This window comes from Muscardinus avellanarius, assembly GCF_963383645.1.
Source record: "Muscardinus avellanarius genome assembly, chromosome: 18".
In the NCBI taxonomy this organism is placed as follows: domain Eukaryota; kingdom Metazoa; phylum Chordata; class Mammalia; order Rodentia; family Gliridae; genus Muscardinus; species Muscardinus avellanarius.
Genome location: NC_137804.1, coordinates 3,770,806 through 3,798,739, shown reverse-complemented (window position 1 = coordinate 3,798,739; position 27,934 = coordinate 3,770,806). Strand labels below are relative to the sequence as shown.

At 54.5% G+C, this 27,934-nt stretch overlaps 1 protein-coding gene across 5 annotated transcripts in view; it reads left to right on the top strand.

Moving 5' to 3' along the window:
- SCN5A (sodium voltage-gated channel alpha subunit 5) overlaps positions 1-27,934 on the top strand; it is a gene marked incomplete at both ends in the record, with an annotated part of 75,252 nt that overhangs the window by 32,972 nt on the left and 14,346 nt on the right. For 4 of the 5 annotated variants that reach the window (XM_080714854.1, XM_080714856.1, XM_080714857.1 and 1 more), the window contains 7 exons: positions 7,344-7,517; positions 9,133-9,489; positions 13,725-14,165; positions 15,841-16,017; positions 18,911-19,031; positions 19,575-19,729; positions 24,380-24,553. In XM_080714854.1, the coding sequence (XP_080570980.1) occupies positions 7,344-7,517; positions 9,133-9,489; positions 13,725-14,165; positions 15,841-16,017; positions 18,911-19,031; positions 19,575-19,729; positions 24,380-24,553 (1,599 nt within the window). The remainder of the gene's footprint in view (positions 1-7,343; positions 7,518-9,132; positions 9,490-13,724; positions 14,166-15,840; positions 16,018-18,910; positions 19,032-19,574; positions 19,730-24,379; positions 24,554-27,934) is intronic. The other variant, XM_080714858.1, reaches the window with a different exon arrangement.

Below are 27,934 nucleotides of genomic sequence, written 5' to 3'. Positions count from 1 at the left end.
GGATGGATGGATGGATGGATGATGGATGATGTTGTGAGTAAAGCAGGCAGAGACCAATTTGAATTCTGACTCAGCCCTTACTATGAGACCTCAAGCAAATTACTTAGTCTTGGTAATTGGCATAGTAAGTATTTGTCAAATTCAATAAACATAAAATTAGTATGACACTATCAACCTCATAGGAAGCTAACGAGGACTGAATGAGATAATGTGTGTAATGTGCTTAGCTCAGAGTCTGATAAACAGTAAACAGGATGAATGGGCCGGTGGTTACTACCACTGTGGTTGTGAACAAGGAGACGCACCCTGGAAGTCGGGACGTCTGGGTTCCAATCCTGATGGTGTTTTCTTGGGGCCACCCCAAGTCTTGCCTCCCCACTGTGTAGATGGGGGGACTGAGGCCCAGAGACGGGAGGGTTGACGTGGTGGAGTCAGAGCCAAGCGTGTGGCCACTGTCCACTGACTCACAGGCACACGACTGTCCTGGCCCTGCTGGGTGAACACAGAGCCCGCGCTTCTCCAGGGAGCCCAGGGAAGGCTTGGCCTCAGGAGCGGGCACGATCTGTAATCATCTCTGGGGCTGATAGGGGAGGACGCTCTGGCCATTGTAAGTTCTCTCTTACAGCACACTGGATTTCTTTTTTTTTTTTTTTTGTGGTACTGGGGTTCCTGGAAGCCCTTCTACCTCTGGGCTACACTCCCAGACCTATTTTATACTTTATGTTTGGAAACAGGGTCTCCTAAGCCAGCGTGCGCGGCTGGCTTCGAACCTGCGTGATCCTCCTGTCTCTGCCTCCCAAGCGCGGGGATTACAAGCGTGCGCCACCACGCCCGGCACACACTAGATTTCTGTGAACTCCACAAGAGGGGGTCTCCCACACTGCGGGTGGGGAGATTTTCTTGCATTGCTTTCAAATCCCAGGGATCTGGATCGTTCTCTGCAAAGTACTTTTTTTTTTTTTTCACTAACTTGGAACCCATTTGGCTGTAATTTTACTAGCCTGCTTCTCTTGGCAAACAGAAGGCTACATCTGAGCCTGCAGGGGCCTTTGGGCATTGCTGGAGTGTCCGGGTTGTGTGGAGTTCTCTGGTTTTACTGGGATGGACTGGCAGCTTTCGGGTGTGACGACAAACACCGGTGGCTTCACCTGACCATCAGGTTGAGGTTGAGGTTGAGGTTGAGGTTGAGGCTGAGCGGCCGCTGGACTAATCCCGAGACCCAGCGATTGATCGCAGGAGATGGACTTGGGTTAGAGTTCTATCTGGTTCTGTTTGGATAACTGCACTACAAGTACAGGAGGTTTTTATTTTTTACCTTTAATATATTCTAACTGGCTTAAATATTAAATGTAAAGAAACAAAGATAAGCATGGGTAAATGATGTCCGTATGGGGAAAGCCCTTTTAAACATGTCTCTAAAGACAAACTCCACACAGGAGAAGATTGATGGATGCGACTAACTTGGGGGAGGCATCACATAAACTATGATAAAGGGCAGTGGAAACTTCTGTTCCCAGCGACATTATGAACAAAATAACCTTAGAAGTCTTATGAAACAACCAAAAAGGCAGCACTCCTTAAAATGCAGAGCGAAGTACATGGGAAGCAACAGAATCCCTTGTGCAGAGGCGGAGAGGGGCTTAAGGGCCACGGCAGTAAACATGTGGAGAGACTCTGTGATCTCCCTGGGTAGGAGTGCTGATTTGTGTATCCTGGAGGTTCGGGGGTTTGTTGTTTGTTTGTTTGTTTGTTTGTTTGTTTGTTTGTTTTGGGGAGTATTGGTACTGAGTATTGAACCTGGGTCATCCTACCTCTGCGCTACCCCTCCATCCCTTATTATTTTTTAATTTGAAACAGGGCCTATTTTCAAAGTCAGTCACTAAGCCAAACATGAGAAGGAGGGAGGGGGAGGGAGCTGGGGAAGAGCTCACTGGGTGATGTGTGCATGTACGCCTCTACCATCTTGTACTCCATTAAGATGTATGACTACAGTGCACCAATAAAAAGTTTTTAAAAAAGAAAAAGAAAAGAAGCAGGGCCTGCTAAGTTGCTGAAGGCCTTCCTAAGGTGCTGAGACTGTCTTTGAACCTGAGGTCCTCCTGTCTCATCCCCACAAGAACTAGGATTACAGGCGTGCGCCACCACGCCCAGCTGGAGGCTTGGATTTTAACAGCCCTGGGGAGACAAGACACTGAGTCTTGAGACAGTGGTCATGGGAGTTGACTGGCTTGGGTGTTTTCTTTTGCTAACACAGAATGCCACAGACTGGGTGAATGAAAAACAGTTTTCTTTTTGGCTCATAGTTCTTGAGGCTGAAAAGCCCACAACTGAAGGGCCACATCTGGTAAGGGTCTCCTGTTGTGTCAAAACATGGCGGAAGGCATCACACGGCAAGAGAGCATGCCAGAGGGGAGAGGAAAGGGGCAGACTCTCCCCTGCTGTACCTAACCCGCTCTCACAGTGACGGCCTTCACCCACTCCTATGACCCTAAGCCCCTGCAACCTCATCCTCTCTCAAGGGACCCGCCTCTTAAGGCCATCACAATGGCATTTAAAATTCAACGTGAGTTCTGGGAGGGCCAGTCGCTCCAGAACAATGACTATACATTCAGTAAAATGGCAAATCAGGAAGCCTCTGCAGTGATACTAGGAAATGATGAGCAAGTCCTCTTAGCTGGGACTAGAGAGGTGGAAAGGTGACCCCTGGACACCTGTGACTGTGAGTTTATGGTTCAGGTTTATACCTGAGTGGGTCCTGGAGCCTGTGCCTAAACCAGCAAACATGTAAAGCGACCCTGAGATGATATGATGGAGCCTCCGAAAGAGGCAAACACAAGACTTCTCTAGGAGGATACATTTTCATCCAGGCCAAGATGGATTTCCCAAATTACCAACTACTCAAGGGAGTACTCCACCATGAGCAAGCGCCAGCGTGCGCGCACGCGCGCGCGCACACACACACACACACACACACACACTATCAGGCTTAACCCCTTTCAGATGTCATATAGTAGAACTGTTAGATAAGATGATAAATTGAGAGTGTTTGTAAAACTAAAGACATAGAAGGAAATTAAAACATAAGAATAACACAACTTTGGGGGGGGGGAAAGGGATCAAATAGTATCTCCAGAAGTGAAAAGTATAGCCACTGAGATTAAAATATCAATGTACAAAGAGCACATTATTACAGCTGAGGAGATAATTAAATGGATATAAATGTAGAGCTGAGGAAGCAGCAGAGTGTGGTGCAGAAAGATGAAAAGAAAAAAATAAATAAAGGAAATTTTGAGCCAGGCGTGGTGGCACACACTTGTAATCCAAGTTTTCGGGAAGCTGAGACCAAAGGATTATGGCTCTCAGATAGCTTCAGCTACCTAGTGAGGCCCTCTACAACTTAGTGAGAACCTGTTTCAAAATAAAGAATGAAAAATAGGGCAGGGGGTGTAGCTCGGAGGTCGAATGCCCCTGGGTTCCATCCCCAAAACTGCAGAAAGAAAGAAAGAAAGAAAGAAAGAAAGAAAGAAAGAAAGAAAGAAAGAAAGAAAGAAAGAAAGAAAGAAAGAGGGAAAGAGAGAAAGAAAGAAGGAAGAAAGGAAAACTTGACCTGACATTATTCTCTAGTGATGTTATATCTACATAGATAGCCCAAGAAAATCTACAGAGAGGCTTTTAGTTTTAGTGAGAGGCCAACAATGTAAGTGGGCACAAGCTCATACAATGAATTATATACTGAACGACCACTAACAATTAATTAGAGAAAGAAGTTTTTAAAAGCTAACACACAAGCCGGGCGTGGTGGCGCACGCTTGTCATCCCTGCGCTTGGGAGGCAGAGACAGGAGGATCGCGCTGGTTCGAAGCCAGCCGCGCTGGCTTAAGAGACCCTGTTTCCACATTAAAAAAAAGTATAAAATAGGTCAGAGAGTGTAGCCCGAAGGTAGAAGGGCTTCCAGGGACCCCAGTACCACCAAAAAAAAAAAAAAAAAAAAAAAAAAAAAAAAAAGCTAATACACAGTGTGAATAAAATCTACAAGAAATCTAGAAATAAATGTAACAAAAGATGTACACAATTTCCATGAAAAAATTATGAGACTATTTGAGAACAGAAAAGAAAAATGACTGGAGACAGGCCAGGGGTGGTGGTGCACACCTGTATCCCAGTACTTGGGAAGGTGAGACAGGAGGATCGCAGGTTCAAGGACCACCTCAGCAACTTAGCAAGACTCTGAGCAACCTAGTGAGACCTTCTTAAAAAAAAAAAAGGTAGAATACCCCTCAGTCAGTCTCTAGTACCAAAAAAGGGTAAACCCTGGAGAGTATCTATAAAGATACTTAAAGGCCAAGGTTAGAATTCCTGGCGATACAGTAGGAGTGGGATTCCCCAGAAGGTCCTCGGCTTGGTAGAAGCACTGACAGCAGGCCTCCAGCCAGGAGTCAGAGCAAGTGGGTCCCCACACTCAGAGCATCTGCCAGATCCCCGCTAGCCTATGAAACCCTCAGGATTGTTTTTAATCTGGAGCAGCCCCTGCCTGGGCCTGGTGCTCTGGGGCCAGGCTCAGCAGTCATAATAAATGTTGCTCATGGGAGCACCGGCTGCCCTCTCGCGTAGGCCATCCACTTTACAGCCATTAGCTTCAACTCTCTGCAACCTCCTGCGAGTTATTACCATCCCCACTTTACATACAGGGACACCCAAGGCTCAGAGAAATGGAGAAACTGGTCCAGGATCACACAGTGGCAGACCCTGCTCTGGACCGCCAGCCCGGGCTGCCATCTCTGCACGCCTTAGACCATCGAGCTTTGATTACAGGTCCTCGGAACACCAGGGGTGATTCTGGGGAAGGAGCAGGTCTGGTACCAAACTTCATGTACTCTCCAAGCTTGGCCGTGCATTAGAGCCACCTGGGATGCTTTTTAAAATCCCCGTATGGAGCCGCACTCCCGTCCAACGTAACCAGAGCCGTTTGGACGGGATCCATGTTTTCAAAGCTCCCTAGCTGATTTTGGAGCGCGCCACAGTGGAGAACCCGCGGGCAAACAACACTTCCCAAACTCTCAGTGGTCACAGCATGTGTTCTGACTCAGCGTGTGTGTCCCAGGCCTTCCAAGATCTGCATCTCCAAAGAGCTTCCCTGTGACGCTATTGCCCCCCAAAAATATAATTTGTGTATCACTGCCCAAAAGCATTCTCAAGAGCCTCTTAGGTGTTTCCCGCCCTGATCCTTGCTCTCCAGGACATCAACTATCTTGTTGCCAAAATAGCTGGAAGCCTGGGCAAAGTGAGATTGCAGGGTCTTTCCTGAGCTCCAAGCCCCAAAAATGGGTGTTAGTACTCGTGGCTCGATTAAGAACACACTCCCCCTGGGGTGCCCAGGCAGGTGCTGGGGAAGGCCCGGTGGGGTCCAAGGAGGGGGCAGCCCAGGCCTCACCCTGGGGCTCTGAGCACAGCTGTGTGAGGACAGAGGGTGGGCAGGGTCAGCTCCTATGAGACAGGGAACTTAGCAGTGCCAGATGGGACCCGGGGTCTTGCAAGTCAAAGGTCCAACCATTGCCTATTGAACGAATATTGATGGTGTGCCTATAGGCTAGGTCCTGCCCTAGGTTTAGTAAGACAGAAAGGCCACTCGTTGCAAGGAGCTTATATTCTAAACAGGGGCACCTTGCTAAACATGCCCAGCCATTGGGGGGTGGTAGGGGAGGCAGAGGAAACTAGAGCCAGGAAGGGGGTGAGGAAGGCGTTGCAGGGCACATCTCAGGTCTCAGGAGGCTCCATGGATTCAGGGGTTGTGAACAGAGGCCTGAAGGCAGCGAGTGGAAAAAGGAGGTTAGAGAGAGAGGGAGGGGGGAGAGAGAGAAAGAGAGAGGGGGGAGCGAGCGAGCACACACACACACTGGGGAAAGAGGCCCCAGAGTCCAGCTGGTGGAGGGGCACTTTTTCTGGGCAGTTCTTCAGTGGACCTCTGCTGGGCCAAGGGGACAGGATGACCAGGAGAGTCCTCTCTCCCCTTTTAGCACAGACACCCTGTGTGGATGCCAAGGACAGGGTCCTTCTCGTTTTGTTATTGTTGTTTGTTTGTTTGTTGTAGTGCTGGGGATGGAACCCAGGGCATTCTACCTCCGAGCTAAACCCCCAGCCCTACTTTTTATTCTTTATTTCAAAACAGGGTCTCACTGAGTTGCAGAGGGCCTCACTGAGTAGCTGAGACTGGCCGCAAACTGCAATCCTCCTGTCTCAGCCTCCCGAATGCTGGGATGACAAGCGTGCGCCGCCACGCCCCGCTGGCCCTTGTTTTGATTGACTCCCAAGTCTCCACAGCTACAGCAGGCCTGGCACTGTCCCCAGAAGTGCCCTGGTCCACAATCCCCCCTCCAGAAGCTTCTGAGTGCCTCCTCCCTATGCTCAGGAGAGCCCCAGCTCCCCAACACGGCCACATAGGCTCCCAAACAGGCCCCCCACCCTCCTGCCTTTTACACCCTCCCCAAGAGCCACACCCCCATCGTAGCACTTGGCACTCTTTGGGGCAGCTGGCTGTGGCCATGGCTGACCAGCCTGCCACACTGTGGGTCCCTAGACCACAGGCTCCGCCGGCCAAGAGCAAGAGACTCAGGGCTCATGAGTCAGGCGCCAGGTGGCTCCCGGCTCTGCCCACGCAGGGATGTCTCCAGGAGGAAGGCGGTGCTCTGAATCTTGGAGGACGACACTGGGTTCTTGAATGTACTAAGTCGGTGGCTCCAGAGGGCCTCCTCATCTCTCAGTGCCTCAACTTCCTTACCTGTAAAGTGAGGGTCGTGATACCATCCTCATCGGGTTGTCGGGTGGATTCAAAGACAAGATCCATGCAAAGCCTTCCGGTCCAGCACTTGGCATGTCGTCGGCCCCGGAGAAACAGTGGCTGGTGGTTATTACAAGGGAATTGCTCAGCGTACAGGCAAGGGGCGAGGTTATCCAGGCAGCAGGGCAGCATGGATCAGGCCCGGGCCCTGAGTACCAGGGGTATCTGGGGGATGTAATGAATGGGTTTGCACACGTGGAACACGGGCACTTCTCATGCAGACACATGCTGAGGAGGAGTCTGAGGTTGGTCGTGACAGCGTCCGCCTCGGCCTCCTCCACCCTGTGGCTCCTAGAGCTGGGTCCCTGTGGACCTCACGACAGGCCCAGGCCACTTCTGAGGGCCAGCCTGATGTCACCCTTGATGAGAAGAGAGCCATTCCACGGGATGTCGTCAGAGCCGCCACCCCGGGAGGAAGACCCTGCCGGCGCGAGTGTCCGGGAGCAGGTGCCTTTGCTGGCCAGAGGGTCATCCCATCCCAAACTCGGAACCTCTGCTTCCTCACCAGGTCTTCACGGGGATCTTCACGGCAGAGATGACCTTCAAGATCATCGCCCTCGACCCCTACTACTACTTCCAGCAGGGCTGGAACGTCTTCGACAGCATCATCGTCATCCTCAGCCTCATGGAGCTGGGTCTGAGCCGCATGGGCAACCTCTCCGTGCTGCGCTCCTTCCGTCTGGTACCTGGCTGCACCTGCTGTTGGGGGGCGGGGGGCGCACCCCCTCCTCTGAGGTCACCACTAAATGTCTTTACCACAAAGCCATTAGCCAGGTGCCCTTGGGTGCCTAGCCCAGTGCTGGCAGTATCAGGATTGGAGGGCAAGACAGAAGGAGCTCTCCCTCCAGAGGAGCAGTTGGGTGGCACCTTCATGGTTTGCGAAGCCCTTTACGATCCCCGGTGTCCCCTGCAGTTCGCAGAGAGTCTAGGAGTGGGCTGGCATTGCTACGACTCCCTTTTGTAGATGAGGAGACTTGATACTCACAGATGTGAAATTCTCGAAGCCACTGGGAAAGTGACGGGCAGGGCGAGGGCAGCTGACTACTCATCCAGGCAGCATTTTTTGTTTTCTTTTTGGTGGTACTGGGGTTCCTGGAAGCCCTTCTACCTCCGGGATACACTCCCACGGGCTACACTCCCAGACCTATTTTTTAACTTTTTTATTTGGAAACAGGGTCTCTTAAGCCAGTGAGGCTGGCTCCGAACCAGCGCGATCCTCCTGTCTCTGCCTCCCAAGCGCGGGGATTACAAGCGTGCGCCACCACGCTCGGCGTCGGGCAGCATTTTTAAAACGTCAGTGCAAACCGGGCGTGGTGGCACATGCTTGTAATCCCAGCATTTGGGAGGCTGAGACAGGAGGATCGCTGTTCGAGGCCAGCCTCAGCTACTTAGTGAGACCCTTGGCAACTCAGGGAGACCCTGTTTCAAAATCAAAAATAAAAAATAGGGCTGAGGGTGTAGCTCGGAGGTAGAATGCCCCTGGGTTCCATCCCCAGACCCACACACAAAAAAATCTTCAATGCACACACAAGTCACCTGGGGATCTTATTAAAATGCAAAGACTGATTCACTCGGTCTCTGGTAACACCAAAACTGCCGGTCTGTGAACCACACAGGTGGGGTCATTGAAGGCTCCTTGGTCGAGGTCCCCAGTACTGCGAGTGGCTCCACTAGGGGGTGTAGGAAGGCAGGCTGGCCGGGACAGTAAGGAATGCCGCGCCGATCCTGACTCGGGTTCTAATCCTGACTCAGTTGCCGTGAGCCAAGGAACTTACAAAAGTTACTCCAGTTTTAGGGTTGGTTTCTTCATCCACCAAATGATGTGATCATTAGTGCCAACGTCAGATGGTTACCAGCAGTTCTCAACGAGTCAGTCCGTTTTAAGCACAGGCCTGATACATCCTAGGTAGTCGATAAATATTAGCACATGCCCCCTTTCTCTTTGATGACTGAGAAGAAGAAAAGATGGAGGGCACTGGGTGAGTCAGAGCTGCTTCGAGCTGGCTGGAGAGATGCCTTTGAGGACAGGAAGGATATTCCAGGGTAGGGAAAATCTGCTGGGCAGTTCCTACGAGTGAGAGCGAGGCAGATGTAGAAGGCTGGTGTGGGGGCAGAGGAGGGCTGGCGTTGTTGAGCTTACGCCCGTAGCCAAGCAAAGCAAGGCTGCCCTCAAGCCGTGCGGAGGAGCAACAGTGCCCGCTCTTGGGGAAACGGGAGAGGAGGGAAAGGGTGTCCGTGGGTGGAGGGACAGAGGCCAGAGCCCCTCACAAGGACCTCTCCTCTTCCCCTTCCCCCAGCTGCGGGTCTTCAAACTGGCCAAATCGTGGCCCACCCTGAACACCCTCATCAAGATCATTGGCAACTCGGTGGGGGCGCTGGGGAACCTGACGCTGGTCCTGGCCATCATTGTCTTCATCTTCGCTGTGGTGGGCATGCAGCTCTTTGGCAAGAACTACTCGGAGCTGAGGCACCGCATCAGCGACTCCGGCCTGTTGCCCCGCTGGCACATGATGGACTTCTTTCACGCCTTCCTCATCATCTTCCGCATCCTCTGCGGCGAGTGGATCGAGACCATGTGGGACTGCATGGAGGTGTCCGGCCAGTCCCTGTGCCTGCTGGTCTTCCTCCTGGTTATGGTCATTGGCAACCTTGTGGTGAGTCAGCCGAGGGCCTCACGCGTACGCACACCCCTGTTCATCCACCAGCTACCCCAAAGCCCAGTCATCTGTTATCTCCTACGGTCCCTTCTAGCCACCCACCCACCCAGCCAGCGGTCGGCCAAGCTGTCTGCCCACTAATCAGTCTCTTATCCATCCATCTCATTAGACATCCTTCCCTCTGTCTGCCCGTCTATCCATTCATCCACCCAGCTACTCAAAACCCAGTCATCCATCTGCCCATTTGCTTACATTTTTTTCTATCTACTGACTCACTCAACCTTCTACTAAACCATCCACCCACCCATCAATCCTTCATCCATCCGTCTACCGTCTATTGTCCATACTCCCCTCTCCACTCCTCCACCCAGCGATGCACCGCCTCACCCATCCATTTGGGCTCTTCACCACCAGCCCAGCTGCGCTCTGACCCACTCATGCTGAAATTCCATGTCTCTACTTCTCTGTACATCCACCTATCCAGCCACAGAACCACTATTAACTACCGCTCTGCCACCCAGCTCTCCAGCAGCCTGTCTACTCCAGTCCTCCTGTCCATTTCTTCACTCAGCCATTCATTGAATACTCTACCTGCTCCTTCACCCCTCCATTATCTGTCCATCAACCACCCATCCAGTGACTCCCATTCTCTCTCTCTCTCTCTCTCTCTCTCTCTCTCTCTCTCTCTCTCTCACACACACACACACACACACACACTTCCATTCCATTCATATATCCGCCCATCCATCCATCCATCCAATCATATATCCGCCCATCCATCCATCCAATCCATCCATCACCTCTCCCCCTCCCCCCCACTCATTTGCCCATCATGTCTGTCTATCAGCCTACTCATGCACCCATCCATTCTCCAGTCCCATCGGTCTACTTATTTATCCATCCAGCTTTCTCCCCACTCATCAGTTCACCCATTTTACCCTGGCCCATCCATTCATTCCCCCACTTATTTACCTGTTTATTCATCATTTACCCGTTTTTATTAACTCTTGTATTTATTGGCCCAACCATCCATTATTTTATTGTCACTCACTCTCCCAGAATTATCAGGTAGCGTTCCGTTCAGCTTAACAAATCTCTGCTGAGCCCCTCATTGCATGCAAAACGTGCCCGGTGCTGACAGGCATCTAGAGGTTAATGTGCCCTCATCCCAGCCCTGACCCTGCTCAGGGAGATGGGGAGTTCAAACAGGCCTGAATCACCCTCAGAGTGGGCAGACCATTGAGGGGGAGCCTGCGGGCGCTGCCCCTCCCAGGCTGGGGCAACCAAGAGGGCTTCCTGGAGAAGGGTTAGAGATGCTGAAGGGGTTGAGTACAGCCAGGTGCAGGTGGAGGTGGTCCAGGGAGGTGGAGCCCAGTAAGAGCTTCTTAGGTCATCCAGAGTGTCTGCAGTGGGAGTCCCCGCTGCCTCATCCCGAGGAGCCAGGCCTTAGCTCCTGTGGCCACCTGAGTCTCCTAAGACAGGCATATCTCTCCTCGTGTCTACAGTGTGCAGAATCCCAGAGTTGAGAGAGTTCAAACTCTAAAAGCCAGAGAAGGGACCTTCTGAGGAGGTGAGGTGAGCTCAATTGGAGGTTCAGGCAGTCGGTGCCCACTGTGCCCACGGAGCCACGCCCCTGGGTACACAGGAGGTCCACATCTGCTCGGACATCGCACCTGCCCACCCACTTGGCTACAGCACAGTGTCATGCCAGCAAATTGAGTTCCAGACCCGCTCTTGTAGCCCAATGTGGCTGCAAGGACTGTGGGCTATCCTTTCCAAAGCCATTCCTCAAATCTGCCTGCCGCCTTCTCCCCAGAGCCTTAACAGGACAAGCCAAGTTGGGGTCAACCCCCATCCGTCCCCAAATGTAGAGCTCAGAGCCCAAGGGCCCCAGAACCCGGCTCCATGGCTGGCCCCACGTCCCCTCAAGTCTGCCACCATGAGCTGGAGCCTCTCTTGGCTCCTGGCCTGTCTATTAGAAGAAGCATAAGCCAGGCTAAGCCCCCCACCACACTCCCAGAGCCCTGCCATTTCCTAGCGGCTCTGCCCAGGGATGAGAAGATTAGAAGCTGCTGGAGGAGGGACGCTTCCGCCAGCCCACGCAGCCCCCTCCCCGGCCGCCTCAGGAATTGGGCCGCTGCTGGGCAGGCGGGCAGGCAGGCAGGCGAGTGCGGGTGTGGGCGGAAGCAAGATTGCCATTGAAATGGGAAGAGGATCAGGCAGGGGCTGGGGACCAGCGTTGTGACTGGCGGGGAAGCACCGATTGAAACTGAGCTTTGGAAGCCGGTGACAAGGGAGGCCTCGGGTCCTGTGTGGGTGGACGAGGCCCCTGGGTGCCCCCCCCGTCCTGCCCCCCAGGACTCCTGGGGCCTGGGGACGCGGGGCCGGGCGTGGGTGAGGGCTGGGGCAGGCTGGGCCTGGGCCCTGGGGGATGGAGGCCAGAGGTCAGTGGAGATAGCAGTTCTAATTCACATCACCTGCCTTCCCCCAGCGATGACATCAACAAGGCTGCCAGATGTCACAAGCAGCCATCTCCTGGCAGAGATGGCTCAGGAGAGCCGAGGCCTCGGCTTTTCCAAATTGGCCAAGACAGTGCGTGTTACTTTTTAATCCCGACGCCTGACTTTCCTGCTATCAGAATTTCTATCAGAATTTTTAGCCTCAGCTACCTGGCAGGCATGGGGTCCCTGGTAGGAGCATCTTTGGGGTTGGGGACTCATGCAAATCTCATGCAGGCCCTCCCTCAGAGAGGATTCTAATGAGCACTGGGCATTGCCCACATCGGCCGCCTGCAGCCAGGGTTCCGGGTGTTGGGAGGAGCAGATGCCCAGAGCTCCGCAGGGTCGAAGCGTTCCTGGACTGCCTGCCAGCAGTGGTCACCGGCCAGTCCAGCCCCTGTGTGAGAACAAGCTCACCACACCTTCCTTTGCCCCTCACAAGGCTGGGGAGTGGACCCCAGCCCTGGCCCTTCTCAACATCACATTTGCTCTTTCTTTACAAAAGCCAACACTTGGCATTTGCAGGATGTTTGAACAGCAAGCAGCCATCCAGAACCGTCCGAAGGCTGAAGAGCTAGGCAGACCCCCCTGGCAGAGTCTCAAAACCTTCACAGCTAATAATTCAGTAAAGCCCTGCGCCTTCGGACCCCTCGACTCCAGGCCCCTCCTCTGACCCCACCAGCAGGATGGGTCTTAGAAACAGGGCTGGCACCTGGCCCCCACCCCACCCAAGTTCTCTGGCCCCACACTCTGACAGCCTAGACACAGCCACATCTCTGCGGCCTGAGTCCATGGTGACTCTGAGGTGCCCCAGGGCTCCTGCCTTCCTGGCCTCTTGCCCTGGCACCTTTTCTGTTCAGTCCCCTCTGTCTCTTATCTGAAAACCAGTCACACCCAGGACACAGGCAGCTTGTGTGACCATAGCAGCACCCTGCTCAGAGGTAGATGGCTGACCCTCCGTCACCAACAGACATAGAGTCCCTTCCCAAGAAAGCCCTAGCACCGTGGGCTGATTCTGGATGGGATCTTGTCCTGGATGCCTATTTCCCAGGAAGGAGCCTGCGCCCACCCTGACCACTGCTCCATGACCACAGGCAGGAAGGTAAAAGAGAGAAAGGCGCTGTGCAGAAGCAGCTGTGCCTGCAGCTGTGGGGCTTGCTGTGTGACCTTGAGCTGGCCCCTCCCCCATCCATACCTTTGACCTCGGGTGAACCATGCTTCTCCCACTGAACCCGAGCAAAGACACTAGGGACCTGGGTCTGAAGGTCTTTAATTGATGCTGTGTCTGAGCCCTTGGGAGCAGGAATATATATATAGATAGACAGATGATAGATAGATAGATAGATAGATAGATAGATAGATATTTTTTGTGGTACTGGGTAAGGATGGAACATGGAACCCAGGTGCATTCTACCTCCAAACTACACCCCCAGTCCTATTTTTTATTCTTGATTTTGAAGCACGGTCTCATTGTGTTGCAAAGGGCCTCCTCACCAAGTAGCTGAGGCTGTCTGCAAACCGCGATCCTCCTGTCTCAGCCTCCTGAACGCTGGGATTACAAGCATGCGCCACCATATTTGTTTTTCTTTTACAGACAAACCTTCCATGCTCAAGACAACAGGGGTGGGGTGGAGGCAGGACCCGGGGCCGGGGCCCTGGGTTTCACCATGGGCCTGAGGCTAAGCTCCCCGGACCTGGCGCAGGGCCTGCCACCCTGACCCGTCCCCTCCACAGGTCCTGAACCTCTTCCTGGCCTTGCTGCTCAGCTCCTTCAGCGCAGACAACCTCACGGCCCCCGACGAGGACGGGGAAATGAACAACCTGCAACTGGCCCTGGCGCGCATCCAGCGCGGCCTGCGCTTCGTCAAGCGGACCACCTGGGACTTCTGCTGCGGGCTCAGGCACCGGCGGCCCAAGAAGCCCACAGCTCTGGCCCCGTGCGGCCAGCTGCCCAGCTGCATCGCCAACCCCGGCTCCCCGCCGCCCCCCGAGCTGGAGAAGGCACCTCCAGCCCGCAAGGAAACACGGTTTGAGGAAGACAAGCAACCGGGCCAGGGCGCCCCTGGGGATCCAGAGCATGTGTGTGTGCCCATCGCAGTGGCTGAGTCGGACACAGATGACCAGGAGGAGGATGAGGAGAATAGCCTGGGTACCGAGGAAGAATCCAGCAAGCAGGTGAGCCCCCCGCCCCGCAGGTTCCCCGTAGGGCCCAGAGCCCCGGCCGGCCGGCCTCAGCCCCTAGAAACAGGTCCTTCAAGCTGGGCTTGGTGGCGCATACCTGTCATCCCAGTACTTGGGAGGCTGAGACAGGAGGATTGCAGGTTTGAAGCCAGCCTTGGCAACATGGCAAGACCTTGTTTCAAAGTAAAAAAAAAAAAAATACATAAAAAGTGCTGGGAGTATAGCTCAGAACTGTGCTCAATCCCCAGTACCAGAAAAAAGAAAAAGAGAAAGGGAAGAAGGGAGGGAGGGAGGGAGGGAAGAAAGGAAGGGAACAAGAAAAGGAAGGAAAAGAAAAAAGAACGCAAGCCCTCCATCCAGCACTGATCGCTCGGTGAGGTCCTGAGACTAGTGCTTGTTCGTTCATCCCCTGGCTGGTCATGGACAGCTAGTCCTATAGACAGGGAGACTGAGGCAAGAAAGAGACCTGCTAGGGGTTCTCCTGCATCTAGGACAGAGCCAGGGCCTCCAGTGGCCCCAGCCCCACCCTGACCCATCCTCCTCCAGGGACCACAAGGTGGCAAGACAGGGTACTGCTTCCTGATCTCCTGGCTGCCCCTCTCCTCTTCCCATGCCCTCGCCGATTCTGAGATTTAAAAATAAGCATCCCTAAGATGGAGGTGTCGGAGACAGCAGTATCTTATCTCCCAACCTGTTATTTTTAACACTCGGGACCAGGGTCTGGACAGGGCGGACAGTGCCCGCCCCCTCGGGCTCTCCAGGCTTCTCAGGACTTTAGGCCACGCAACACTGAATGGTTTTCCTCCACGCTGGGTGGGCCTGGCTCTCCACGAGGGAGCTCTGGGCTTGCTTGACTCTTCCTGCCTCCCTGAAGTCCCAGAGGCCAGCCTCGACACTTGCAGTCAGGTTGGAGGTGGTGGCAGTGTCCACAGCGGGAGGGACAACCTGGCTTTGCCAGGACCCGGCTTCCAGTTATCTCCCCAAAGGAGTGCGTCCCGCCCGCTCCTCCTGGCTTCTCTCCTTTCCTTCTCTGAAGCCAGGCAACTCTGGCTCTATGGTCCAGCAGGGGAGTGTGCATCTGTATGTAAGTGTGTGTGCGTGTGCATGAGAGAGAGAAGAGAGCAAGCAGGCAGGCTGGGTGGCTCGGGGACTCTGGAGGAGTCGGCGCAGCCCTCCTAAGTTGGTAGTGCTTGTTGATGGCCACCAGGACCCGGGCACAGGGAGCCAGAGGGGACGATTGATGCCGCCCTGGCCAGCACACCTGGACCTACCAGGAACCTCCTGCCCACATAGTCAGGACCCTGGAGGGAGGGTCCGCAGTGAGTTGGAGATCCCTAGAAAGAAAGCCGTGCGTGGTGGCACACACTTGTAATCTCAGCATTCGGGAGGCTGAAACAGGAGGATCACGGTTTGCGGACAGCCTCAGCTACTTAGTGAGGTCCTCTGCAACTCAGTGAGACACTGTTTCAAAATAAAGAATAAAAATAGGGCCGGGGGTGTAACTTAGAGATAGAATGCTCCTGGGTTCCATCCCTAGTACCGCAAAAAAAGGGGGGGGGGGCAGTGTCCCTGCTACACAAGTGTGGCCGGAAGCCCACAGAGCCAGGGTCCGAGAGTCCCTCTGCCTGGCCATGGAGGCTCAGCTCATGGGCTGGGGTCTCTTCGGCAGGAATCCCAGCCTGGGTCTGGTGGCCCAGAGGCCCCCCTGGAGCCCAGGGCCTGGAGCCAGGTTTCCGAGACCGTGTCTTCCGAGGCTGAGGCCGAGGCCGAGGCCAGCGTGTCTCAGGCAGACTGGAGACAGCAGCAGGAACCAGAAGCAGAGGCCCGGGCCCCGGGGTGCAGCGAGGTAACGCACGCCTAGTCCCTGAAGCCTGCTGGGCCGCTGCTTGGGCTGGAGCCGGGCTGAGCCTGCATCTGCAGGTGGGAGCACACAGCATGAATAAGCCACCTGCACAGAGGGGGCCCACCTGACAGGAGACAGGAGCGAGGGAGCCTCAGGACTCCGCTTCGCAAGGGACCTGCCGCCTCCGTGCGCGCCCCTCCTCGCACGCTCTTCCTGTGCTCTTGTCTGTTTGGCAAACGTTTGTCCTGTGACTCCCCCATCCAAAGAGGACTCCAGGAGCTCTGGGACGTCCCCGGCACCTCGGCCACCCGCTGCTTCCCACCTGCACCAGGGACTTGTTCTGGCCACAGAGGGGTTTTACTGTGAATTAGCTACAACTCCTTCAAACTTGGGAGCTTTAATGTAAAAAAGAAAAACAAGCCGGGCGTGGTGGCGCACACTCGTCATCCCCGCGCTAGGGAGGCAGAGACAGGAGGATCGCGCAGGTTCGAAGCCAGCCGCGCTGGCTTAAGAGACCCTGTTTCCAAATAAAAATATAAAATAGGTCTGGGAGTGTAGCCCAGAGGTAGAAAGGTTTCCAGGGACCCCAGTACCACACACACACACAAAAAAAAAACATAAACAATAAACACATACACGCATCTTCATTTCTGGCATCTCTTAAAAAATTAGAAGAGGCACCACCCCCTAGAGACAATTAGCTGCCTCCCTGCCTCCCTGCCTCCCCACCGGCTGAGCAACTGCCTAGTGGTTACCTGCTCGGCCCCTCCAAGCATCTGCGAGTGGGCCCTGAGCGAGGGGCTTGTGACGCGGCGGCCAGCTGAGCCGCCCAGCCTCACTCAGCTCAAGCCCGTGGAGGTGCAGGTCAGCTGTTCAGAGGGCGCAGAGCTGCGTCCCGCAGCCCGACCCTGCTCGCCCCTCAGCCCCGCACGTGGACTGTCCCTTCCGTGAGGTAGCCCTGTCTGAGGGGGCTTTGCAGTGGTGGTTACTCCGAGAGCTCGAGGACCTATGGAGTCGTTGTTCTGACTGGGAAGGTCACAGCCCTCCTCGCTCGGAGGGTCTGACTGACAGGAAGAAGGAACCCGAAGGTGTGAAAGGCAGGAAGTCACAGGAGAGAACGCGGGCCTTGGGATGAGTTTTGTAACGTCTTCCTTCCTTCAGATCGGTTTATGATGGGGCCTTTGAAAGAGAGGACGGAGGCATGCTGGGGCTTCCCCGTGTGTGTCTCCCCTGCGGGAGGATCTGCGACCCTGTCCTCTCTCATGGTGGCCCTGAGTAGTTTAGACAGCTCCAGGGTCTAGAAAGAAGTGAAGATTCCTTGGCCCGCCCCTTCATAGCCCAGCTGAGCTGGAGGGAGCCCTCAAAGCCCCTGGGACCACAAACGCAGAGCCTCGCCCTCCTGGCCACAGCAGCAGCAAGCTCGGCCGGCCCTGGAAGCCAAGCTCTTTCCTTTCCCAAACCTCAGAAGCCAAAAGGATCACCAGCAGAGTGATTCCTCAGAGCAAGAGAAAAGAAGGCAGCGGGCGAATCGGAGCCGTGCCCAAGGACTCAGCCAAGCCCATGCCCAAGCCTGCGCTGACCGACCGGCAAGGGGCCCACAGATGGCAGTACACCGGGCCTGAAGCAGACGGGTTTCCGCCATACCTGTCATTAGGTTGGGTTTCCTCAAAGCAAAACTCGAGACTGATGGCCGTGCAAAGGACTTGCTGAGGGAGGGCTCTCGGGAGAAGTAAGAGACACCAGGAGTCAAAGGAAGACGCTGCAGAGACCACATTCACCAAGCCGGCTTCGTCCTGGCCCTGCGGGAGCCCTGGTAACCAGCACCCCACCATGCTGTCCCACCTGGAGGCAGGGGCTCCAGGCAGTCTCTGGATGCGGGCCACCCACAGTCAGGCGGTGGCCACTGAGACTTTTGAGGATGTCAACTCCGTGGATAAGAAGTTTTCTGAGCTGGGCGTCTCGACACACGCTTGTCATCCTGGCATTCGGGAGGCTGAGACCGGAGGATCACGGTTCGCGGACAGCCTCAGCTACTTAGTGAGGCCCTCCGCAACTTAGTAAGACCCGGTTTCAAAATAAAGAATGAAAAATAGGGCTGGGGGTGTAGCTTGGAGGTCGAATGCCCCTGGGTTCCAGACCCACACACACACAAAAAAGTTTTCTAGAGGAGGGGCCAGCTCAGCCACCGGTACTCACAGCAGCTAAGAATGGGATCTCTGCCTAGAAGACACACATTGGCCACCATGACACCTTCATCCGCCAGTGTCACACGCCGGAATGAGAGAACACACACACACACTCATGCACACATGCGCCACCCTGAGCCGCCCTAGAATCAGGCTAGCAAGGTCTGAGCAGCAGACCCCAGCATGGCCAGGAAGGGAAGCTTCCAGAAGCCTCTGAGCCTCACCCCAGCCCCGCACATCATACCAGCACCCATGGGAACTGAGCGGGAAGCACTGGCTGGGTGGCTGGCCTGTCCTCCACGTGTCTGGCTTGCGGCTGTGTGCACGGGTGACCCCGGATCTGACCGTCTGGATGTGTGTGTGTCCACGGCCCAGTGCTTGTCCCTGTCACCAGCCCACGTCTGTTTTGTTTCTGGCTAGATGCATTCCTGACCCGGTGTCCCCTGAGCTCTCACACTGCCCCCTCCCAGCCCTGAGCCACCGTCCAGTGGCCAGAACCACAGGAGCCCCGGGGGCCCGCCGTGGCCTGGCTCTGAATGGCTGTGTGGCGGGTGCCACCCTCCTACCTCAGCCTCATGTTCCTGGGGTCCACCAGGTGGGGGGCAATCCAGGCTCCTCCCCTGAGGAAGCCCAGGCTCCCCTGGACTCTGGATCAAGGCTGGAGGCTGCTCCTCAGCCCAGTCACGACTCCCTTCCCCACCTGCCCACAGACCCACGAGGACAGCTACTCCGAGGGTAGCACAGCAGATATGACCAACACCGCCGACCTCCTGGAGCAGATCCCTGACCTTGGAGAGGACGTCAAGGACCCGGACGACTGCTTCACTGAAGGTACGGCCCTGCAGCCCCACAGCCCCACAACCCCGCAGCCCGAGGGCCCGGGGACCCGCGGCGGCTCCTTGGGGCCTGGCCAGTCACACCCCCACCCTGAACTGGAACCTGCCTGCCCTCCTCATTCCCCTGTGACCCTGGGAGTGCCACCACCCACCTGGGGTAGGAGTCGTGGCAAGTCTACCATACACCAGGCCCCCCATAGACACCCAACGTGGGTGCAGCCTGTGACATGTTAGCGACAACTGTCACACTTATGATTTGGGGTATGTCTGGAGGGCAGCTGGGGAAGACATGAGGGTTTTCTCTTCACGCGGCATGTCTCCGAGGATTGTCACCCAGGGGTCTACCATGCCCAAGGCTCAGAACCTGCAGAGATGGCGAAGGCCTGGGGACAGCATGGCCCTCCCCACGCAGACCTTGTTCACTACCCCATGGCTGCAAGCTCTTTCTCCGCCACCGCCCCCACGACCCCACTTCCTGCCATCAGACGTGGGCAGGTGCGGGCTCTGAGCAGGGCCTGACTGCCACCCTCCCCCACAGGCTGTGTCCGGCGCTGTCCCTGCTGCGCAGTGGACACCACGCAGGCCCCGGGGAAGGTCTGGTGGCGACTCCGTAAGACCTGCTACCGCATCGTGGAGCACAGCTGGTTCGAGACGTTCATCATCTTCATGATCCTGCTCAGCAGCGGAGCGCTGGTACCCTGGGGCTGCGGCTGGGCAGGGAGGGCGGAGGGGAGCAGGAGGGCAGGGAGAGGAGGTCTCCAGCCCGAAAGCCAGGTCAAAAGAAACGGGGGCAGAGCCTCTGCTGAAAATGTGCTCCCCGGGCCCCTGGAGCAGAGCGCAGCTCCCAGACTCTCAGCACCCACAGGAGGATGGAGGCCAGAGCAGGAAGGCCCTGCGGAGGCTGTGCGTCTGGCCCTCTTCCTTGTTCCAGAAAGGGAGATGATTTGCTCTGTATCACCGGCCTCCTGAGCTGGAGCTCTGGGGATGTGCCCACCTCACACAGCATCGGCTGTTCGGTCAGGCTGTTATAATGTTATCATAACTGATGGTACAGACGACACTCCTTTTAGTACTTGTGCCCGTGGGCTCGAGGCTGGGCCTGTAAGTCACACGCTGTCATATTTAACACCCACAACCACCCTTTGTGATAATAGTGATTTGCCCAAAGTTGCAGAGTCCGTTGTCTTGAACTTCCATTAGTTCTAGAAGCCTTTTTTTTTTCTTTTCTTTTTTTTTTTTTTGGTGGTACTGGGGTTCCTGAAAGCCCTTCTACCTCCAGGCTGCACTCCCAGACCTATTTTTTATATTTTTATTTGGAAACAGGGTCTCTTAAGCCAGCGCGGCTGGCTTCAAACCTGCACGATCCTCCTGTCTCCGCCTCCAAGCACAGGGATTACAAGCGTGCGCCACCACACCCGGCTCTAGAAGCCTTTTCTAAGTTTCCTTGTATCCAGTCCTATAAGCCACTGGGGCACAGCAGCAGGTGTGGTGGTGCACACCTGTAATCCCAGTACTTGGGAAGCTGAGACAGGAGGATCGCAGGTTTGAGACCATGCTCAGCAGCTTAACAAGAATCTCAGAAACCCAGTGAGAGACTTTATTTCAAAAACAAAAAATAAAAAGGGCTGGGGGTGTTGCTCAGAGATGAAATGACCCTAGGTTCAATCCCCAGTACCAAAAATTAAAATAAAGTAAGAGGAGGAAAGCCTAGCTCTGGCCTCAGGGGATCCTGGTCTAGTTGGGGAAACCAGATTCAGCAGGTTTGAGATGTCACAGATCAGCACAAGAAAGACTTGTGTAAGAACAGAGCGGAGGACTCAGCCTGGGAGCTCAGGGAGTGGGGCAGGGGCTGGAGCAATTAGGGAGGACTCCCAGAGGAAGCAGACTCCTAGAGGAGCGGGACTCGGAAGGCAAGAGGTCCGTGAGGCCATCGGGAGATGCCCCATCTGGCTATCAAGCATCTCGCTCCAATCTCTCAGATCCCTTCTAGAAAGAGATGGGATGGCCCTGGAGAGGTCTCTGGTGGGGACGTGGTGCTAGCAGGGAGAAGGGTGATCAAGAAGGCAGAAGAAATAGAAAAGTTCCTGATTGGGGGGGGGGGGGAGACAAGCACCTGTGCTGTTGGAAGGTGAGAACCCCATAAAAAAAAAAAAAACACTAGGTGTACCTTGGGCCACAGAATGGGAGAACCAGCACCGTGAGCCAAAGCTATACGCTCCGCTCAATGGGGCGGCTCCGCAGCTATCGCTTCTGAACTCCAGGCCTCCCACTCCACCTGATACTGCCTCCACCCATCTCAGAGTGAGCCAGGAGCCATGACTCGCAGCCCGCTGGCTTACCATTGGCAGCCACAGCCAAATCTCTGTAGGTTTCAGAGAAGGATGATTTGACAATATGTTAACAAGTTTTGTTTTTAAACAGCCACAAACAAGAGCCGTGTAGTCTGGGCTGTGGAGGGAAAGCTCAGCCCGGCATAAGTGAGGAGGAGTTTTGGCAAGCCTCTGGTGCGTCTCGTCAGGGTAGACAGCCAAGCTCTGTTGTCAGAAATCCATGTCAGTGATATATTGGGAAAAAGAAGTCTGAGTGTGTTATTTAAAGTTATAAACTTGTTTAACAGAAAGCAAACTACAGCCCTTCCAAATTGCGGAGGGATATATATATAATCTTTAAAGGAAACAGAGATCTTACAACCAAAGGGGGAGGGGGAGAAGCACAGACTCAGAAAACAAAATAATGTAGAAGAAGCAAGCTCAAACATGCTTTAATAATAAATGTAACGGGATAAAATTTATCTTTTTAAAAGGAAAGGACTCTGGATGTATTTTTTAAAGCCTACCAGCTATGTGCTCTCAAATGACAAACCTAAAACCAGTGACTCTGAAATATGAGCTCAGGGGTGGAACAGCCTTAATACCAACCCCTAATACCAACAGCAAAAAAGAAAGATAAAGGAGGGAGGAGAGGAGGAAAAAGAAAAAGACGGTGGGTGGAATAAAATAGTACGTAGTGTGCTCTGTATGTGTATGACTATATCACGATGAATCCCATGGTTATTTGTAATTCTAATGCCTCAATAAAAATGTTGCAAAAATAAAACTTCGAAAAAATAGACAAAGGATGTGAACAGGTAATTCACACACACACACATATACTCTGCAGATATCCAAGGAAATAATAAAATAGGAATAAGTTAAATAATAGAACTTGTAATAAAATAAATTAAAATAGAATGAAATAGAATTTTTGTTTCATTAACCGGGAAAAGTAAAAGAGATGAAATAACATAGTGTTGGTAGAGAAATGGAGAAAGAGCCAACTTCCTACTCTGTGGATAGAGTATAAGTTATAATTCTCTTCCCAGCTTATACCAAAAGCACACCTTTGACCTGGGCCCCCAATTCTAGGAATTTATCCTCAACAACTAAGGCGACACACTGTCCCCCTCGTTGTTGTTTCCGCCAGAAATAGATTGGAAACAACTGAACTGTGCATTAATTAATTTTTAGCTGCATAAATAGGAGCATTGCAAATATTGGAATACGCAGCCCTGTGGAAGAGTGATAGAGACCCACCTTGCTGAGTGAATGTCCACAAAAGCTCTTGGATGGAAAAAAGTCATTTCAAAGCAAATATCTAGCTTATCTCATGAAACTACATTGTGTTACATGTGTGTGCTCGTGCATACACATAAAGAGTGTCAAGAAGAATGCGCACCTGAAATGTTAGCTTTAAGGTCATAAAATTGGAAGCGCCAATTTTTATCATTTCTTTATTACTTAGTCTTTTTTTTTTTTTTTTTTGCAGTATTAGGGATGGAACCCAGGGGCATTCTAACTTGGAGATATACCCTCAGCCCTATTTTTTATTATTCTTTATTTTGAAACAGGGTCTCACTGAGTTCCAAAGGGCCTAAGTAGCTGAGGCTGTTCGTGAAGCGTGATCCTCCTGTCTCAGCCTCCAGAATGCTGGTATGACAAGCGTGCCCACCACGCCCAGCTTTATTTAGTCTTTTCCAGGAAGCAAACATTTCATTTCAGAATAGACGTATACCCACCGTTTAACTTGGACAACTCCCAGCTTCCATCTGGGAGCCTGAATTTGTATGCTTTAGCCCCATCTACCCTGACCCGTTTAGCCATCTATATGCTCAGCCCTGTATCCCAGGCACTGCTCACAGCACTGATCCCCGGATCACCGTGGCTCACAGAGGCCCCAAGTCGGACAGGGAGACTCAGGGATAACAGGAGGAGGCTGCTCCCAGGGGCCTTCAGTGACGTGTTCAGTTGCCTGGACAGGGAACCCCAGAGCACACTCTGGATGGAGAAGTGTCTGGGGAAGAGCGGAAGCAGGCAGGAAGGCTGAAGGTAAAAAGGGCCAGCGGAGCCGCACGCTTCCCTGCTGGCTCAGGAAGTGGAACCGGGACGTGGGAAAGGCTTACCACCTCCGGCTTTCTCCTGGATTCTGAGGCATGTCAGAGGTGTTAATTCCATCTAGTTCTGCATTTCCTAAACTTCCAAGACCACGTTTATGATCTTTTGTTCAAAATTCTGGTTCAGATCAATTCTGGCAGGATTTAAGTTTATTTATCAGTGAAGCTCTCAGCAACTTAGTGAAACCCTGTTTCCAAATATTTTAAAGGGAAACTTTATAGTCAGTGGCCAACATTATTTCCTGTGAAAATTTGGTAGTTGTATAAAGTAAACAGGACAAAAACAAAATGTAGTGAAAACAAGCCGGGCGTGGTGGCACACACTTGTAATCCCAGTACTAGGGAGGCTGAGACAGGAGGATCAGGGTTCGCAGACAGCCTCAGCTACTTAGCGATGCCATGTGCAACTGAGTGAGACCCTGTTTCAAAATAAAGAACAAAGATAGGACGGGGGGGTGTAGCTCAAAAGTAGAATGCCCCTGGCTTCATCCCCAGGATCACCAAAAATAAATAAAAATGTGGTGAAAGCAGGACCAGTTTTACACTGTGTTCTGCAGAAAGCCCCGTGAACCTGCACAGCCTCTCTCTGTAGTCGAACAGGAGCTGAGCGCGTCTCAGGTTAACCCTAAGGATGGGCTAGCCCGGACTCGCACCAGCTCTTTGGTGTGAAGGAGGAGGTGTCCCCACCATGCACACTGCCTTGACTTCCCACCCACCACGCAGGACGTCTCCTGCCCCGCACACCGCTCCTTCGAGGGGACCCAGCCCCACACTAGCAGGGAGCCGTCTGTCCGCCAGGCCTCTCACCTGGGCCCCCCGCTCTCCTGGGGGGAGCAGCTACTGTTAGCATCAGGCTTCCTGCAGGGCGGAGCCCCGCGGTCAGCGCGCCCTGCCCATGCCCTCCTTGCCTGCAGGCCTTTGAGGACATCTACCTAGAGGAGCGGAAGACCATCAAGGTTCTGCTCGAGTACGCCGACAAGATGTTCACCTACGTGTTTGTGCTAGAGATGCTGCTCAAGTGGGTGGCCTACGGCTTCAAGAAGTACTTCACCAACGCCTGGTGCTGGCTCGACTTCCTCATCGTGGATGTGAGTGTGCCCCCGGGGGAGGGGGACGCCTGGGGGAGGGGGCTGAGGGCCGGGCTGCGATCTGCAGTGCAGGGGAAGGGGCCCATGAGTCTCAGGGAGCCGGGCCCTGGCAGGGGAGAGACACCGGAGACCAGGGTCCTGCCCTCAGAACCTCGTCCCTGAAACAGGAGCAGAGTGAGACCTACGGCCTGCTTTCTGGGGAACACGGTCCAAGAGCAGTTGCGGGGAAGCTTTCTCCATCTCAGGGTTACCAAAGGAGGGAGACACACCCTACTGTAGCCCTCCCCACATGGATGGGGTGTCTCGGGCCAGTGCAGGGGTGGAGGCTGGGAGGGTTCAGGGCAGGCTCAGGTAGAAGGCCCCTCAGGGAGGCTGAGATGGCGTTGCGATCACTTGCAAGGGGGAAGAAGGCATGAACAGGCTTCAGTGGTTGTGTGTACCCTCGGGCAGCTGTGATAGCTTACCTGCCCAGTAGGCATCCAGCGAGGGCCTGGGCATGTCTCTGGACACCCAGTTGGCAGATGGAGTTGGAAGCCCCTGGCCCAGAGCTCCCCGGGAACCGGGACACTGCTGGGTTCCAAACAGAATGAGCACAGCATCCAACAGGGGCCCTGAGCAGGGGGAGGGGAGCAGCCCTGTACCCCTCTCACTGAGAGCAGAGGGCCCAGTGTGGGGGTCAGGGTCTGTAGACCACAAAGAACTTTCCAGAAAGTTCTGGTTCGCCAGAGGCCCCTGGGCTTGACACTGATTTCAGGCCATCTTTTGTGGTTACAGAAGAGTCTCAGGCCTTGGTTCAGTCCCCAAGCCCTACTCAGAGGCCAGAGGGAGGGGCTCAGCCCCAAGGAGGTCAAACTGTGGGAGGCCTGGGCATTGGGCGGGGGGCTCCGTGGGCTGGAGAATATACACAGATGAGATCCAGGACCTTGGCCCCCAATTTGGGCCAAGAGGATTCCAATGCTAGGTTGAAGTGTGCTGAGGGGTCAGGAACAGGAACTACGGTCGAGACATCCTGAACAGCCTGTCCTTGGGCTGCTTGGACGGTCCTCAGAGCCCACCAGATACCGGAGTGGACTCTGGGGCCATCATCAGAGGCCCTGGCAGCTCAGCCCAGAGACTCCCTGGCCAGCTTCTTGGGACAGTGGGCCTGCTAAGGAGCCTCCCAGGCCCGCTGAAGGGGTCTGCAGAGACTTCTGGGGAAGCTCACCCCCAGCCACCTGCCACCTGGCGGGGAGCTTAGGAAAGGGGAGGGAGCCCAGGGTACTTCTGGACCGAGCCCCCAGGAGGGGCTCCGCCCACAGCCTGGCCACGGAAGTGGGTGCTAGAATCCACCTCTCTCAACACGGGAAAGGTGGTCTCAGGCCTCAGCGTGTGGAGAAGGATGCTCCCAGGATAAAGTCATGCTTTTTTCCCCCAATAACTCCTGTGAAGCACATACTGTGTACAAGTACTACACATAGTGGGTGCGAGGAAGCAGAACAGGGTCCTGCCCATACAGAGGAAGGTGGCAGCTAGCAATAAAAAAAATATAAGTCGGTTCTGTGTGTCCGAGGGTGGTCTGCAGCATCCATGGAGGGAAGACGCGAAGGAAGGGAGGGGGCTTGGGAGAGCCAGGACCCTGGGTGCGGGGCGGAGGGAAGGTGCAGGGCGCAGCTTTGAATGCACTGGGCTGAGTGGGGCCACCGAGGAGACACGGGCAGATCGGAAAGAAGTTGAGGTTAGCCGGGCAGATGTCCAGAGGGAGGTTCCGAGGGGAGGTTGGAGTAGCCCCACAAAGGCCCTGTGGCTGGACCCTTCCTGGCAAACTTGAACTTGGAGGCAGCTGGAGGGGCTGGAGCAGAGAGAAGACCGGACATAGGGGAACGGGGACGGGAGAGTACAGCCTTAAAACACCTGGGAAGCCGGGCACGGTGGGCACGCTTGTCATCCCAGCATTCAGGGAGGCTGAGACAGGAGGATCGTGGTTCGCGGCCAGCCTCAGCTACTTAGTGAGGCCCTTTGCAACTCAGTGAGACCCTGTTTCAAAATAAAGAATAAAAAATAGGGCCGGGGGTGTAGCTTGGAGGTAGAATGCCCCTGGGTTCATCCCCATTAATTCCAAAGGGGGGGAAAAAAAAAACCCTGGGCTTTTATTTGTAAGGGAATCGGGAGGCATCGAAGGGCTTGGGACAGAGAGTGGCCTGCACTGGCTTTGGTCCTTATGGGATCAGGCTGCCCTAGGGCAGGGCACAGGTGGGGGCTGGGAGGAGAGTCCATCAGGAGGCCCTGGCAGGAGCCCAGGGAGAGAGGATGTGGCCAGGTCAGGAGGGCGGTACTCAATAGGGCAAGACATGTTTAGACGCCTGAAGCATTCTGAAGGCAGAGCCAACAGGAAATCCTGATGGGTCAGACACAGGGTGTCAGACACAGAGAAGAGGCAGAGATGTCGCCACGGCTTGCAGCCCGAGCAGCTGGAAGGATGGGGTTGCATCGAAGGGGATGGGGAGACGTGGGGGGCAGGGCGAGCTTTAGAAAGCACCGTGATGCCAAGGGTCATTGGGCAGCTGATCCTGCAGTGGACAGCTGTAGGACCTGGTGCTGGGTGGACTTGGTGTTCTGCAGGCTCCGCCCCGGGAAGGGGGCTTCCTAAAGGATCCTGTCTGCCCCTCCAGGAGCAGGGACCTGCAGGCCGTTCATCCTGGGGTCCTCTCCAAGCCTAAGAGGAGGCTTTGGCACTTGGGCCCTGTCCAGAGCCTCTCCCCACCAAGCCACCCTGAGGGCTGGGGTGGAGTTACCAGTGACTGCAGGAGAGGTCATCAAGAGCCCCGTCCAGCCTGCGATCACTGGCCACGGGCTTTCAGGGGGCAAAACCCATGTGGTGGGAACGGCCCGTGGGCAGAGGGAACTGGGTAGCTTCCATTGCTACGGTCTCCACCTGTGCTGGCCTCCCCCAAAGATGGAGGAGGTTTGCCAGGTCTGGCTTGGAGGAGATGTCCAGGCTGCATATTTGCTCATGCTCCACCCAGGTCTGCCCTTTCTTCCCCCCAAAGAGCCTTTCTGGTAGGGAGGAAGAGACAGGCCCAAATGTCAGGCACATGGAGACTTGCAGCCTGGGCTTGGTGCCCTTTGCTCTGCCATTCCACCAAGGTGGCCTTAGAAACCGGTTTTCTCCCCGGTGGGAATCAGGACAATGTGTCCCTATATCGTAGCGGGGCAGCCACGAAGCGTGCATGCAAAGTACAAGGCTGCCGGGCGTGGTGGTGCACGCTTGTAATCCCAGCATTGGAGAGGCTGAGACTGGAGGATCACAGTTCGCGGACAGCCTCGGCTACTTAGTGAGGTCCTCTGCAACTCAGTGAGACCCGGTTTCAAAATCAAGAATAAAAAATAGGGCTGGGGGTGTAG